This window comes from Pan troglodytes, chromosome 14, assembly GCF_028858775.2.
Source record: "Pan troglodytes isolate AG18354 chromosome 14, NHGRI_mPanTro3-v2.0_pri, whole genome shotgun sequence".
Taxonomy (NCBI): Eukaryota; Metazoa; Chordata; class Mammalia; order Primates; family Hominidae; genus Pan; species Pan troglodytes.
The window spans coordinates 45,208,245-45,224,296 of NC_072412.2; the positions used below are offsets into that span (position 1 = coordinate 45,208,245).

The 16,052-nt window shown below is 44.9% G+C and overlaps 1 protein-coding gene across 3 annotated transcripts; it reads right to left on the reverse strand.

Moving 5' to 3' along the window:
- Window positions 1–3,396: 3,396 nt before the first annotated feature.
- Window positions 3,397–15,703, reverse strand: CBY2 (chibby family member 2). Of its 3 annotated transcripts, XM_063792137.1 has the most exons (4): window positions 15,502–15,659; window positions 15,115–15,195; window positions 14,379–14,459; window positions 3,397–4,769 (listed from the first exon to the last, which is right to left on the reverse strand). In XM_063792137.1, exons 1-4 carry the CDS (start codon window positions 15,574–15,576, stop codon window positions 3,579–3,581), a joined length of 1,428 nt encoding a protein of 475 aa, XP_063648207.1. In that variant the 5' UTR covers window positions 15,577–15,659; the 3' UTR covers window positions 3,397–3,578. The 3 variants fall into 3 exon arrangements, with proteins under 3 accessions (XP_063648207.1, XP_016781169.1, XP_016781170.1); XM_016925680.3 differs by lacking the exon at window positions 14,379–14,459 and having other exon boundaries at window positions 15,502–15,703; XM_016925681.3 differs by lacking the exons at window positions 14,379–14,459; window positions 15,115–15,195 and having other exon boundaries at window positions 15,502–15,703.
- Between the last annotated feature and the right edge of the window lie 349 nt (window positions 15,704–16,052).

The window sequence follows — 16,052 nt, forward strand, 5'->3', positions numbered from 1 at the left end:
AATGTTTAGAATGAAGCCAAGACCTGCCCTGCAAGAGGAAACAACTTTGGTTCCTAAAGAAGGACTTAAGGTTAGACCAGGAGGCAGACAAAGAAAAAGCTGAGAAAGGAACCTAGATGCTTAAAGGATACTCTCCTTGAAGAATGAAATTTCATTCTATTCCACAAGAGGTTAGATCCTGCTAGATTGCTAGCTAATCTATGACAGATTGCATTACACAATGAAACATTGTTTTGAAGTAAATCTCCCCCACTCCATAAAAATGATATTTTATGGCTCGTCTTGCTAATTTTTCACCCATTTAGATTCTGCCTGACAGAAAAAGTTGACACTGTTAAATAGTATTATGTTCTCTGAGTTCTGTCAGCTTGTGAGAAAACATCCAACTGCTGTTATATACATTAATCCAAGTTAAATATTTGTAACACAAACATGGGGAGTGTGCCTTTTGTCTTCTGTCTAGAATCCCATAAGTCAATTTGGTTTCATCAAAAAAACAAAAAGAACCCTACACTCCAGGGTTATTATACTGACTTAAACAAAGTATGGTACGTCATGATGCCCTGAATGATTAATTTACCAAATATAGGAGGGCAAAAAACAGCAAAGGGCCAGAGGCCTATCAACAACAACTTCCCATTTTTCAGATTTTGGTGGCAACAGAGGATAAATGATTTAGCCTTTGTGTAGACATCGGTCACCTTCTGCCCTGTATGAAAATTAGGTGTGTAGTCAGCAAGAGGAAATACTCCTGTCATTTTGTTCTCCCTCCTTTGGAATTTCTGATGCTATTTTGAGTAAGACTTGACAAGTTCCTAAATCTGAGAAACAGACACCAAAACAATTTTTTTTTTTTGAGACTCTGTCACCTAGGCTGGAGTGCAGTGGTGTGATCTCAGCTCACCACAGCCTCAACCTCCTTGGTTCAAGAGATCCTCCCACCTCTGCCTCCCGAGTAGCTGGGACTACAGGCACATGCCACAGTGCCCAGCTAATTTTTATATATTTTTTGTAGAGACGGGGTTTCACCATGTTGCCCAGGCTGGTCTCAAATTCCTGGGATCAAGTAATCCACCCACCTCAGCCTCCCAAAGTGCTGGAATTACAGGTGTGAACCACCACTCCTGGCCCCAAAGCCACTTTTAAACTTAATTTTCAGAGACCAGAGTTACTTGGCAATCTGATCTCATAGAAGGAATTTGAGATCTGCAGTCATTTGGTCTACACTGAATTCCCTGTTTGGCTCTTATTAGCTGGCTAACCTCTGCAAATCCCTTGGAGTTCCTGTTTCCATATCTGTGGAAGAAATGATACTGCCTTCCTTACAGGGCTCTGATGATTACTGGAGGTCATATCAAGTGAAAAGTGGTGTGCAAAGAGTTCTGTGGGTGCGGGTGACTGCCTTTGGCTTGTTCAAGTCTCAGAAATTTAGCCAGCATGAACAATGGATGAGGAGTGAGGATATTCCAGTCCCAAACCCTTGTCTGTCTCAATACAAAGATCAGTTTTCCATCAGCAAAATGGGTAAACTTCTTTCCTTAACATGTGCCTACTCACTTATTTTCATTACTAGTGAATGGAGCATTACATTGAGAATCAGAAGGCTTAACTGTCCTACTACAGTGATTCCTAAACTTTGCTACATATTGGAATCACCTGGGGAGCTTTTACATGCACCACTGCCCAGTCACAGCCAATATCAATTAAATCATAATGTCTAAGCTGGGGTCCAGGTGTCAATACTTGTCAAAGACCCTCAGGTGATTCCACTATACAGCAAAGTTTAGGAACCACTGCCCAACTCCCTTTTATAGTCACCTAGGAGTACCTTTCAATTTCTTGGCTCTAAAGTATGTCCAACTTTGAAATGGGCATTGAAGCCCAGGACAACAAATCTTGAGCCTCTGCACCTGCCCCCAGTATGCCCGACAGCCAACCACCCTCATCTCTTGCAGCCAACTGGTAAGTGTGAACCATGAGTAAGTAGAGGGAATCCAGGGGTAGGGAAGTGAGCCTGGGGTTGGGGAGAGCACAGGGCACTCCTTCCCAAACTGGGTGAATAACAGAGAAAACACAGAAAAAGATTTCAAGATCACATAAAATTGGGTAATTAGGGGTTCACCCAGGAGAAGCAGATTACTTCACTGTAGGACTTGTTAGGACCTTTAAGTCAGAGTATGATTATGAATCTGCCCGAGGGGATTCTAGCAGCATTTCCTCGTGCAAATCTTTATTTTTCTCAGTGTATTTCTAGGACTTGTGTTTCAATCAATGGTACTTGGAGAAACATATAGTAGTGTTGAAATTTGTCCCCCAGGGGACATTCAGCAATGTCTGGAGACATACTTGGTTGTCACAGCTGGGAGCCAGGTGGCTGTTACTGGCATCGAGTGGGTAGAGGCCAGGGATGCTGGTAAACATTGTGCAATGCACAGGACAGCCCCCAGCACAGACTTATCCAGCCCCGAATAATAAAGGCACAATCGAAAAGCCCTGGCTTAGGGTGATCTCTTCCCCCATAGACCTACCCCCACCCCCATAGCCTCAGAAATTGGAGGTGATGAGGGAGCAAGAAGGATAGGAGAAAGAGAAGAGGAGGAAGAAAAAACTAAGGAAAAAAAGGAAGAACTGAAGGAGAAAAACAGAGACAATAATGAAGGCAGAGGTAAAGAAGAGACCAGGGGAAAAAAGGAGAGAAGAAGCCAGATTCATAATTGTCTTGAGAGCAACCAAGATGTTCTTTAGTAGATGAAAGGATAAACTGTGATCTATCCAGACAATGGAATTTTATTCAGTGCTAAAAAGAAATGAGCAGTCTCTGAATCTATGAAAAGACATGGAGGAAACTTAAATGCATATCCAAGTGAAAGAAGCCAACCTGAAAAGGCTCCACACTTGGCGATTCCAACTATATGACATTCTGGAAAAAGCAAAACTATGAAGACTGTAAAAAAGATAAGTGGTGGCCAGAGGCTGGAGGGGGAGGGAGGGATGAACAGGCAGAGCACAGAGGATTTTTAGCGCAATGAAAATACTCTATATGGTACTACATATACTCTATAATACTCTATATGGTACTACAATGGTGGCTACATGTCACTATGCATTTGATCAAACCCACAGAATGTACAACACCAGCAGCAAACCCTAATACAAACTTACGGACTTTGGAATAATTATGTGTCAATGTAGGTTCAAAGACTGTCACTAGTGTACCACTCTGGAGGGATGGTGATAATGCGGGAGATTATGCATTTGTGGGACGGGAGTCTATGGGAACTCCCTGTACTTTCTGCTCAGTTAGCTGTGAACCCAAAACTGCTCTAAAATATTGTCTATCTTTTATTTAAAAAAAGAAAGAAAGAAAGAAAGAAAGAAAAAGGCAGCATGCTGGTGTCAACTGGCCCCAGCCTCCTCACACCTTTATTAAAACTCTGAGTTTAGGAAGGCTGCTAACGCTGCTTTTCAATAGGTACGAACTGGTTGGGGAAGGCGAGGACGACAAAGGAAGGCAGGGGATTCTCTTTTGCCGAGTGTTCGGTGTCCCAAACTCGGCGTCCCGGTGCAAGGCCGAGGCCTCAGACCCTGCTAGGCTTCTTGGGGTCCTGGCTCCTGGCCGGCATGAAGGCGTAGAGCTCCTCGATAAGCATCTCCATGCGCGCGGTGACCTCGGTCACGGTGTCAATGACCAGCTTCTGCTGCAGCTTCAGCTTGTTGTTCTCCCACAGGGCCTTGTTCTCCTCCTGGAAGCCCCTGTGCTCCGCCCGTAGCACCTGCAGGGTCCTGTTCTCCTCCTGCAGGAGCCGGTTCTCCTTGAGCAGGGCCTGCAGCGCCTGCCTCATCTCTCTCAGCAGCTGCAGGGGCTGGCAGCCGTCGGGCAGGCCCGGGCCCACCTTGGCCTCCTCCTCCCCGGAGGGCCCGGACATGTTGCTGACCATCTCCCACAGGGCGCGCAGCTCCTTGGAGTCCTCCTGCCGGGCCGGGGGCCCTTTGGGCTCCTCGAAGCGGGAGGAGAGGCCGGAGCCCTGGTCCCGCAGCAGCCCGGGGCTGCAGGGCTCCTCGTGGGGTGAGGGGGCGGGCTTGCTTTCCTCGGCAGGGGCGGCCGTGTCCTCTGCCTGGGCCCAGTAGGCCTGTTTCTGCTCCAGCAGCTTCTGCAGCGCGCGATTCTCCTCCCGGAGGAGCTGCAGGGTGCTGTCCTCCTTGCCACGGGGCACCTGCAGGGCGACGTGGTCCTTCTTCACCACCTCCAGGGACGCGCTGTCCTTGTGCAGCAGTGGCGAGGGGGCCCGGCTCTCCTCCCGGCCCAGCGAGGCCTTGTGCTCCTCCCAGAAGACCTGCAGGATCTTGTTCTCCTTGCGGAGCATCCTGTTCTCCTCGCGCAGGGCCTTGTTCTCCTCCCGCAGAGACTTGTTCTCCTCCTGCAGCATGCACTCCTTGGCCAGCCTCTTGTGGTGCGGCTTATGGTGGAAGGAGGCGGATGGGGAGAAGTAGGGAGACTGCAGGCGGCAGTTCTCATTTACCCAGCGCCCGTCCTGGAACACGAACATCTCGTCGCTGAGCTGCACCCGCGGCGGGTTGTAGTCCAGCTCCAGGTCGGCCTGGGACATGGGGCGCTCCATGGGGTCTAAAGGCACGGAGGAGAAGCGGTTCAGCGGGTAGGAGTGCTGGCTCGCCATCCTGCGGCTCAGCCGGGGCAGGGCGGCCTGCTGCGCGCAGCGAGGGGTGCTGTACAAGTTGTGGAGCCTCGGGAAGGGTTCGGCTGTGCCCCTCTGCGGGAGAGAATGGGAAAGCCCAGCGTTAACGATGGGACTGACACACTTGGGGCTGGCTGACAAAGTAAGGGGCCAGGACATCCCCAAATAAGCCCCGTCTGATTGTCTGGCCTGGCCACAGTGGGCGCTTTTGCTTCTTGGGGTCCTCACAAGGAAATGTGGCCGATCCTTGTCATTCCAGTGAGTTCTGTTCTATGAAGTCAGTTCCAATACTGAATTACCAAATATAGAACCACTGCTCCTGCAGGAACTAGAGGGCTATGTTCCTGTGAGCCTGTGGTCACAGTTTCGTCAACCAAGCAATACATAACCTCATTTAGTGCGTATTGTTGATTCATTAACATCGAATTCACGTCAGCAGCACTGTCACGCATGCCCAAACAAAACTTCTCTAACACATGTGTTTTCTCCATGTGGCACAGCATAGCCTTCTTGTGATTGGGAATGCTAGACAGCACTTGACTTGGAATGGTACGGAAGCCATTTTTAACAGCAAAATCACCAACAAAATGCACAAGAAGGCAAAACAAAAAAAGTGGCACTAGATAGACTGCGCAATGGACACTATTTTCTAGCCTGAGAGCTGAAACAAGAAGGCTCCTTGTCTGGGGAGTCAACTTCACACAACTCAAATTTTCACCTCTCCGTGCATGTCTGAGAATTACCATAAAAGTGCTACAAGTATTGATTTGGTGGATACACATTTTAGCAAGTAGGCAAATTCACAAATATGGAATCCATGAATAATAAGAAACAGTTATATATTATGGTGGTCAAAGGCATTCATTTTAGAGTCAACCAAATATTTTGAGTCTTTGCCTCACTACTTACCAATTAACAAGAATTTGAGCAAGTTATTTGAGCTTTAATTTCCACATTTTCAAATTGGGATAATTGCATTTACTCCTTGCCTCATAGAGACATTTTTAGGATTAAAAAAGGCAATGTACAAAAGCACTAAGCATGGGCTCTGGCACATTCTGTCACCCTAAAGGAGGAACAAACACTGTTCTCAAGGGCCACCACCCACAGATGTGTACTCACACTTAGCATGAGCAGAGAAGCAGCATGAATCATCCAAACAGCCACCCAAATTGCTGTGTCCAAAATGGCGGTGCCGTTGGTCAGCCCAGCCTTCTCTCTTGCCCATCTGGGCATATCCTTCACTCTTAGCCACCCTTGAGTCTTTTCTGCTAGCAGCCCCTTAAACATTCACCCCAGCTTCTAATGCAATGCTAGACTCAAAGCAGAGTCTAACTAATAATTTTGGAAAGAAAGAAAAACCATCCCAGACATATCACTGAGCAATGAGCGTTCAACATGTGGTGATAAAGCCAGTCAAGGACCCTGAGGAATTCATGATGGTGGCCATAGACCTCAAGACCACAGCATAAAACGGGGCTCAGATCCACAGAGCTTAACTCCAATGAGCTGGTAGCTTTCACACATCCCAGTACAGAAAAATAACTCCAGTGAGTTTTAAATGCAGATTTCTGAGCCTCCCATTGTGAGTCTGATTTACTCAGACTGGGGTGTGGCCCAGGAATCTGCATTTCTAACCAGCTCCTTCAGGTGATCCTGGCTGCAGGTGGTTAGGACAGATCTAAGTCAAGTAGAATAGGCAATTTGCTTAAGTGAGGATTGCACCAGCATTACAGACTGAAAGGTCACAAGAATTCTCATCCTGATTTTGTCACTGATGGGCACTTTGAAACCAGAGAGCTCTCTTATCCTCTTTGAGACCCAGACTTTTCACGACTGAAAAAGAGGGAGTCGGGCTCCATGATCTTAAAGGCACCTTCCAACATTGAAAAGTCAATGAAATATACCTGTAAAATAGAAATAATATGTGCCCTGCTTAGTTCACAACACTGTTGTGAGGATTAAATGAGATAATGAATGCAACAATATTTTTAAAACCAACAGTGCCAAAGAACCATAAGGTATTATTATCAAGAAGAGTAGATTTCACTAATGCAAGAATTATAAGATGTATTCAAAAAGAAGTGAGCAAGTGGAATGCACACTGGAGAAGAGGTGATGATTGCAGCAATGAATTTAAGTAAACAGATCATGATAGCTACTTCCAAATACACCAAAAGTACTTCATCCAAGTATATCAAAATGCTCTCCAGATATCAATTCCTTATGTCTTAGGTTACTTTCACAACCGTACAGATAGAGAAAATAAAAAACAAGTCAGGCTAACTACATTATATATATGTGTGTGGGTGTATGTAGAGAGAGAAATACAATTTGCATGGTATATAAAGTTGGTTAGAATTCTTTAAAACTTAAAGGGCTAGATAAATAGAAGATGCAGTTCTATGCCATTAACTTTGCAATAAGCACATGTCATTAACTTTGTAAGGATATGCTCAATCTTCCAGATAGAAAGGGTATGAGGGCATTCTGCAAGCGGAATTTTATTTAGTTTAAAAAAGTTCAGCCTCCCTGGTTTTCACATTTCTCAACTGGGAAAGCAGATTGGCTCCTGTAGCTGTCTGTGATCAGAATGAACCTCACTGTGGATAACCTGGACCATTTTCTGATAGGTTTAAGGTCCTGAGATCCAGGATTTCTGGGAAGACTGGTCAAAGCCAAAGACGTGAATGTTTTGTTGTGGTGGTGGTTTTTGTTGTTGTTGTTGTTTTGAGACGGAGGCTCACTCTGTCGCCCAGGCTGGAGTGCAGTGGTACGATCTCGGCTCACTGCAACCTCTGCCTCCCGGGTTCAAGCGATTCTCCTGCCTCAGCCTCCAGAATAGCTGGGACTACAGGCGCGTGCTACCACGCCTGGCTAATTTTTTGTATTTTAGTAGAGACGGGGTTTCATCATGTTGGCCAGGATGGTCTCGATCTCTTGACCTTGTGATCTGCCTGCCTCTGCCTCCCAAAGTGCTAGGATTATAGGCATGAGCCACCGTGCCTGGCAGGAGTGAATCTTAAGAGGTCCTCTCCATCCTTGCACTAGAACTAATACTTTATCTCAGCAGGATTTGACTCCAGAAGCTATCAACATGGAAAAATGTGGTTTTAGTCAACATGTGCATCCCAGTCCTGAGAAGAAACTGGAAGAAGGAAACAAATATTAAGCCTCAATTTCATGCTAGGCCCTGAGCTGAGCATTCTACATACTAAATTCATTTTATCCTCACCACACTGACATATAAGATATTATTACTATTCTTATTTTACAGATGGAGAAACTGAAACTCAGAGATGTTAAATAACCAGCACTAGCTCCTTCACTAAGACACAAACCCACTTCTGGCTCCCTGACCTTCTATGTGTGAAGTACACACATGGGAAACCACCATGGATTTATCAAAAGTCCTGCAGTACTTTGGGGAACACGATGTCTTTTCCTTCAATTTATATGATGGAAAATTTCAAACATACACAAAAAGAGAGAGAATAGTCTAACAAATGTCCATGTACCCATCACTCAGCTTCACCAAGTATCAAATCAAGGCCACACTTGTTTCACCAGGCCTCAACCTGATTCCACAACCACTCCCCTACCGCTAGGTTATCTTAAAGCAAAGTGACATTGTGTCATCTTATCCACAAATATATAAATATGTGTCTCCTTAACAGAATCACAATACCATTATCACCCCTTTAACATTTAACAATTATCCCTCAATATCTGCGAATACTGAGCCCATGTTCAAATTTCCCCAATTCTCATTTCTTTTTAACGATCGTTTTGTTTCAGCCAGAGAGGCAATCTTCTTGATCCAACTAAGGGTCCAAAGAGGAATCATGGATGCTTTCTACCTGTCCGTATTTGGCCATGATGGCTTTTAACCCACGGCATTCAGCTGCCTGTGTTCTACATCCACCTTCCACACTGGGTACCCAAGGAACATTCTGTCATCCCCTCAACAGAAATACACTAAACAAAACCTTAACATATGGTGGATCCCTAGCCACGGACAACCTGGGTGTTTGTGCCCTGGTCTTTATTCACACATTCAGGTGATCTTGCTCATATCCACTCACTTTCTGACCTTAGTTTCCACTTCTTTATTTTTTTTTTCACTTCTGTAAAATGAAGGGTAAGAGTCATTATCTCTAAGTGCTCTCTTGGCCTAACTGTCTCTGGTCCAGTGGATTCGCATTTGTAAATTGGCACCACTATGGCCCCAGTAGCCCTCTTTTACCAACCTAGTTGGCATCTCGTCCTCTCCCCTAAATGGCCAACTCTTCCCAAGCAGGCTTTGTGCCTTCTCTTGTTCCATGCCCACAGCACCTAATCCAGGAAATGCTGATGGACTAATAAGTCCCCTTTACTTTCTCAGCAGGAAACCAAATTCTTCTCCAATGACTGAGTCCTATTATCTTTCCCCCTATCCTCAGACAGGACCAAGAAAGTGGTCAAGTCCAGTGTTTCCTCATGGCTTAATTTCTTAGAACATTTAAAAATTTTTCAGTAGTCATATATTTATTTTAATGAGTAATGGGAAAACATACCTATATTAAATATACAGGCATTTTTAGACATGACAAGGATCATGATTGAACTTCGGGAAAACATTGATCCAGAACAAACTTGTTTTTTCCTGTGGCATTTCTCTGATTCTGATCAGAGCTAGCTGGATTTAATCCTTAAAGGAAAGCTCTTGGCCTTGTGAAAATTCTTCACCCTAGTCATGTACCCACTCAGGATGTTATTGCACCAATTTTTCCCCTACATTAGTGTCAGTGAATCAACTAACATTAATTTGGCATGTACTGTGTTCCAAGCTCACAGAGCCTGCCCTCAGGGAATTTCCAGTTGATTTGAAGAATCAGTGAATAGCACCAATTACTTCTTGATGCAAATGAGAGAAGTCAAAATGCAGGAAACATTAACGCAGGCAGCACGGTGTGGGGAATAGGGGACTAGAAATGATAACATCTCCAGAGAATTCTGGCTCTGCACTATATGAGTGCATGACCTTTACAAAGTCACTTCATTTCTGTGCCTTAGTTCCTAGAAAATGTGGATGTTGACATGAATGAATCAGGGCCAACCCATATATTTTTGAAATGCCCAACTCTAAAAGGCGCTATTCACTGTTACTGCAGGGCACAACCTGTACAACCTTCTATAATGACCTCACCAACATCTGCCCTACTTCTCTCAGAGGGTTCGTTGTTCAGAAATAAAAGGAGACTCGGAACATTTTCTTTGTTTATAAAGAGCTGCAGACATGCAAGAAGGGCTTTTAGAAGAGACATTGCTTAGCATTTCTTTAGAGAAAGATTATATAGAACAAGAAAAAAAATAACACTAAGTGACTATAATGTGTCAGGTTATATGCTAATTGATTTCTGTATTCATATGTAATATCTTACCCAAAGAACTGGCATGATTCTGCATAAGATTACATAGCTGGTAAAGGAGTGGAACCAGGGTTTAAAATGAGGATATTTGACTCCAAACTCCATGTTTATTCTAGCACTTCACAATGCTCAGACATTTTATTTTGCATGTGCTAATATCATTACTTTGCAATGGTTCTCTTACAACCAGGCCTCTCCTCTCCCCATATGAGTAAGTTGCAATTATCTAAGCACAGTGACCTATCCCTTGTTTTTGTGACATCCCAAGTCTTGGGAATTAGAAAGCAAATTTCACATGCGGTGGAAGCTTAATGAGTCCTTGGCAATAACTGAATCAACCAAAATACACTGAAAGATTGGGAGGAAATACTAGGTTGAACCGTAAGAAACTGTTAACATTTTACCATGTTTGGCCTACAAAAATGGCCATTTCTTTTGTCTTAATATAGTTAGTGTATTTGATGAGCTATATCCTCATTTCCATTCACATTTTAAGACTTTAATATAGTCCCAGGGCAAAGCTGTTATGGTATGATGTAAAATCTATAAGCATGGAGTTTTCCTCATGTGAATTCCACAAACCCCTAGGTTCATCCATGTACCCCCTTAGAGGAAGGTCCCACCACCCCCTGCACACAAGCACGCTAGTGGTCCCTTTCATCATCTTGAATATATAATCCAACGAGGGTAAAGGCCCTAAATTTCCAGTAACTTTGGGCTCAAAAGTCCTTCCTTTGACTGCTCTTGAGAAAGTCATTTTGCCTCTCAGAATGTCACCTCTAAAATAAGCCTAAACATGGCTGCTCTGCCTACTTCCTGGGGTTGCCAGAGGACAAGAAAGTGGTAGGCAAGCTGTCATAAAGACTAAACAGATGGTCAGTTCTACTGGTAAGGTTTAAACATACCCGGCCTAAAGCGCTATGCAACGTGGAGTATATTTCTTTACAAAAGGGCTACCCAAAAACTAAGCATCTGAGCTCAGCGAACATATGCAGTTCCAGGATTCCAGACCTCCTTGGCCTATGTTAGAAGCCAGTTCCTTCTCAGTAGGACTCCTCGACCAGTGGTATCACTGGATTGGTTTCATGGGCCAAGCTAACCTGCCCTGATATCCTTTAGCCCTTGACAAGAGGTCTATGCCAATACGAAGCCCCAAGAACACCCCAGTAATGTTCTCCTAAGCCTGGGTGGTACAGCCTGTGTAGCATGGTGCAACTGACCATGAAAATAAAAGATTGTCTCTTTCCTGGTCTCTAGGAAATGCCCTCACATAGAGATCCAGTAGGTAGGAAAGAAAAAGGTTGGCTTCTTCATGGAGGAATGGGATATGAAGCTGATGCAGAAGGGGAATAAGTTGGTCATGGGCTCATCATGCCTTCCCGTCGGGTGCTAGAAAGGTGCCAAGAGACTCTGTCCTCAGGGGAAATGTGCTCATAGCTGTAACCCAATGATGCATTAGTGACAGGGATCCAGGAAGGGCCGTGGGCACGAACATCGCCCTCACAGAAGCCTGAAGTCCCATCTGTGGATTGGAATTCTTCCTTAGCATTAGGTCTGGTGCCCTCCTTGGTAAATATAAGTGGTCCTGGAAGGAAAATGCCTGAAATCTGCCAACAACTGTGTCTTTGTCAGATCACCAACCTGGTGGCAAGTGAAGAACATGGGGGAAGGGGACAATTGAAAGAAGGGAGGCAAAATGCAAAGGCCAAAGGGCAAAGGGAAAAGGGGAAGTGAAAGGACCAAGATCTCTTACTAGTGCTACAGGACTTGTAGCAACAGGTCTCTCTGGGTGGGACCTTCTGGGGTAGAATTACTGGGGGTGTGGTTTCCCATCCAAAGAGTTTGGGGATGGGATTGAACAGCAACTAGCCAGGCTTAGCTGACACACACTGATGTCTCTCCACCCCTGGAAAAATGTGGCTACCACAGCCCAGAAGAGATGTCCAAACACTGCTGATAGAGTCCAAGCCTGCTGACCAAGTTTCTTAAACACCAACTTTGCCAACATTACTGAGGGTTACTATCAGAGAACACTCAGCCATCTGAGGTACTATTAAAGCATGTAAAGTTGAGAGGACCCAGGATTCTGGAAGGAAAAGCCAAATATGATACTGATTTTCATATGAGATGACAAGGCTGAGTCTCATTATCATTATTTTAAATTAATTCAGCTCCCTGGTACCATGGCAAAGTCAATGGTGGTTTTAATAAATACTAAATGGTAAAAGGATAATTCACAAGGTAAATGTGATTGATGTTGACAGAATTACAACGTTAACAGCAAAGAGGATAAAGAAGATGTCATATGTAGTATGTTTGCATACTGTTTAACAGAGAGTCTCCTGAAATCTTTCTGGGAATTCAAATTGGCGGGTGCTGTCAGCAGGAATTCACTGCTTCTGAGGAACAAGCACAAACAAAGGGGAAGGAGAAAAGGCAATTGGGAAGGATGAAGGAGGCACCGGAGGGTGCTATTGGAGCTCAGTCTGACCTGGTGTAGTTCTTTCATTAATGATCTAGGAGTAAACAATGCCTTAATGAAATTCACAGAGCACGTTCATTGGGGAAACGCGAAAGTCTGTGAGAACTGAATCATTACGTACAAAAGGAACCAGGAGATCAGCTAGCTTGGGCTGGAAATGACACTGATGGCTTGCAAGTTAATGTGCTGGAGGGAAAGAGATCAGAAAACACAAATATTTAATGTGAGGAAGAAAAACAGGAAATCAATGAGTCCTGAAAAGACCTAAGGGTGATAACATGTAGTGATCACAGGCATTTCCAATGTAATTGAGAAGCCCAAACGCACAGCAGGACTGGCAGCTGGGAGCCAGAGGCAGTCTCTGGAGACAGAGCTGCTGCCACAAGTCCTTTCTGAAACAAATGGAAAGTGGACTCCGTCCTAGAATAGAGCAGCTTTTGGCAAATACAAAATAAGAAGCCCAGAGATGAATGGTTAAGATGCAGGGAGAAGACTCCATCTCCAAAAAGCAACAGAAGAACCATGGAGCTAACATGCAGCATGGCCCAGCTTAGTGGCATGTGCCCTAGTATAGCGGAGAACATGGGCACTGATTTGAGTTCAAGCCCCTTCCTCGAGCTCTGCCATTACTAGTGGGGTTCCTGGGGTTGCCAGTTCCTGTACCTGTAAAATCTCTACCTCACACTTGCTTGGCCCCATGCCCGACGCATGATCGCACCAACATTCAGTCAATATTTCTTCCTCTCCTTGCTTCCCAGATCAACCCTGTCCCCTAAGCCATGTGCCATCTCATTTAGGGAGGTAGAGTGAGCACACTGGTCCCTCTCGCAGGCCTGGTGGTATTTTGGTTCAGATCATCTAGTTGTAGACACCCACACCCATCCCCCAGAGTGCCAGTCTTGAGCATCCTGACAGGTGTCCAAAACCTGGTGCATGGCTTGTGCCCTCTTGGCAGGTGTACGCACGAAGCTGCATCTGCCCTTGTGAGGTACACGTGCCCAGACAGGAGATATCCTCTCATTCTTCACCCACTCTGCCCCACAAGACCCCAGCAGCAGCACCAGGTCCTCCAGCACAGGAAGCAGGCAGCCCCCAAGACAAGCTTGAGCTGTCTTAAACCACCTTCTCTTCTCCTTGATTGTTGGGCTGTTTCTGGGAGCTGGGGAGGGAAAGTTGCGGTGGGTGTTGATGGAAACATCATTCCAATTTCTCTATCACATGACCACTACTCTTTCAAATCCTACCCCCTCCTTCACACCCACCCCTAGGTTGGCATCCTCTGCCTGACCAAGTTTCTTAAACACCAACTTTGCTAACATTACCGAGGGTTACTATCAGAGAACATTCAGCCATCTGAGGTACTTTCAAAGCATGTAAAGTTGAGGGGCCCCAGGATTCTGGAAGAAAAGATTGGTTTATATGGGCTATGAGGAATCACAGCAGTAACACCCACTCTCGGGGGAGTAGTGGCTAACACAACTCCCTGCGTATTTCAGGTGGAAAGAATCAGGCCCAAAATGATTCCTACAGCTTGTTATCCTGTTGAATGATCAGGGGAAGTTATCTTATATTCTGGCTAAGATTCATGGGCTAAAAGTAATAGAAAAGTGACTGTTCATTACAAAGTTATAAAGATAATGTGAAAATAAACATCCAGGATGTTTTCTTCTTCCATAGTTTTGCCTCCCGCTGGACATACTTGCCTAGATTGTTACAATTATATATATGGAATGCCCACCAGTGGTCAATCCTCCTCCTACACATCCCTGGACAGAGCTCTCAGATAGTTACCTCTGCATTGGATTCCTCCATCCTACATTTCAACCCCTCTGGTTGCATGGCCCTGGTCTTCCAATGAGGACTTAGGTGACTCTGGAGAAAGCAAAGCCACCCCTTTGTGACATAGCAGCAGTAGAAACAATTCAATCAAGAGGACTCCACTAAGGAAACAGCTGATTGCAGGCAGGAGGAGACCTGAGACTCTATAGCCTGTGAGGACTTCACCAATTCATTGACTGAAAAAGCATCTATGCCCGTGGCCCCTACATCTGTCTTTGGTGCATAGCAGGGCTTAATTCTCTTGACAGCTCCAAATAACTCTGTACCCCTTTGTCCACGGATGAGGTTTTCTTCTCATGGATTCATTCTTATGCATTTGATTCCAAGTCCCAGTTCTAATTCTCCCCCAGAAATCCAGAGTGATTGCACAACACTAAGCACCAAAAGATCTCGTTTTGAGAAGGCTGGGTTACTTCAGTGTATCATAGAAACTTGGAATGTTAGGACTGGAAATTCTTACCAGATCATCTGACCCAGCCACCTCATTCGTGGGAAAAAGAACCCAAGGCCCAGAGGGGCTATGTGGCCTTCCCCAGCACACAGCCTGCTGGCACTCAACCCAAACTATAATCTGAAGCCCTGACTATCTCTGCTTATTCTACAACATCTTGCTAGAGTTTTGAAGGAGGAGATGGGGGGTTATTCTGGCTAACACTGATAGGTTACATCCTTCTGTGATTATCCCTACCTGAGGTAGAACCACATTGATTGGAATTTCTAGGCTTTCAGATCTGGTATCTCTTTTTCTTGTATAATTTGGCCTTGAGTGCTGTGGAAACGAGAAAAGAAGATTACTGCTTCCCAGCTCATCCTCTGGGCCTCAATTGCTCGCCTAAAAAACACAGAACTTTCTACTCATTTATTTCTCTCTTGTCAATTATGTACAATTATGAAAGTCTGAGTCTGAAAGAACGTGTAGATGATATCTGGCATGATGGTTTATCAATCTCTGAACAGATATTAAGCTAGATATTATAGTTGATGTAAAAGGCTTTTGAAAGTCTTTGAAGTGGAGATAGCTGTACCTGCTTCCCTGTCTAAGATGATTATTTCTATCTCAAGTAAAAAGCCATACCAATGTGAGTTGCCAGGTATAGGTCCTATGCAGAAGTTGGTCACCAAAACACTCAGAACATTCCAGAGGTGACATCACAAAACAATATGGTGTTTTTCAGGGCTCATGGTTTCTCTCTGAGCATCACAGGTGGGAATGAGGCATCTGACAGGCAGGAAGAGCTTGTGGGTGCTGTGACTACTTGGCTGGTCAGGGTCAGTGTGACACACACAATAGCCCAAACATTAGCCCCCTGTTGGGTCATTCCAGCTGCCATTCGTATTCTCACTGCCAGGCTAAGTTGAGATCCCTATTCTCTCTCCAGAAGTGGCATCTTCTTGGAGTCGGGTCACTCAAGAAGAAAGAAACACAAACTGAACTCTTCCCATACCAAGGGAGAAAGTGTAGTCTGAGGTGTTTTCTGACACTACTCAATTCCTTAATTCTCTGACACCAACTGTGTGCCCTACAATTCAATTTCATCCTGATGCTATCTACCAGAGTTAGTGTTACAGAGCTGAAGCGGCTCACTACCCAATGCAATAGAAGCCAATACTAAAACACTAAGTTCT

Coding starts and splice junctions, on each gene's coding strand:
- CBY2 (XM_063792137.1), bottom strand. CDS start 15,576: ATGTCACCTCTGGAATGTTCTGAGTGTTTTGGTGACCAACTTCTGCAT. Junction 15,196..15,501: donor ATACCTGGCAACTCACATTG/GTATGGCTTTTT, acceptor TCGTTTCCACAG/CACTCAAGGCCAAATTATAC. Junction 14,460..15,114: donor TCAATGTGGTTCTACCTCAG/GTAGGGATAATC, acceptor TGCTTTCTCCAG/AGTCACCTAAGTCCTCATTG.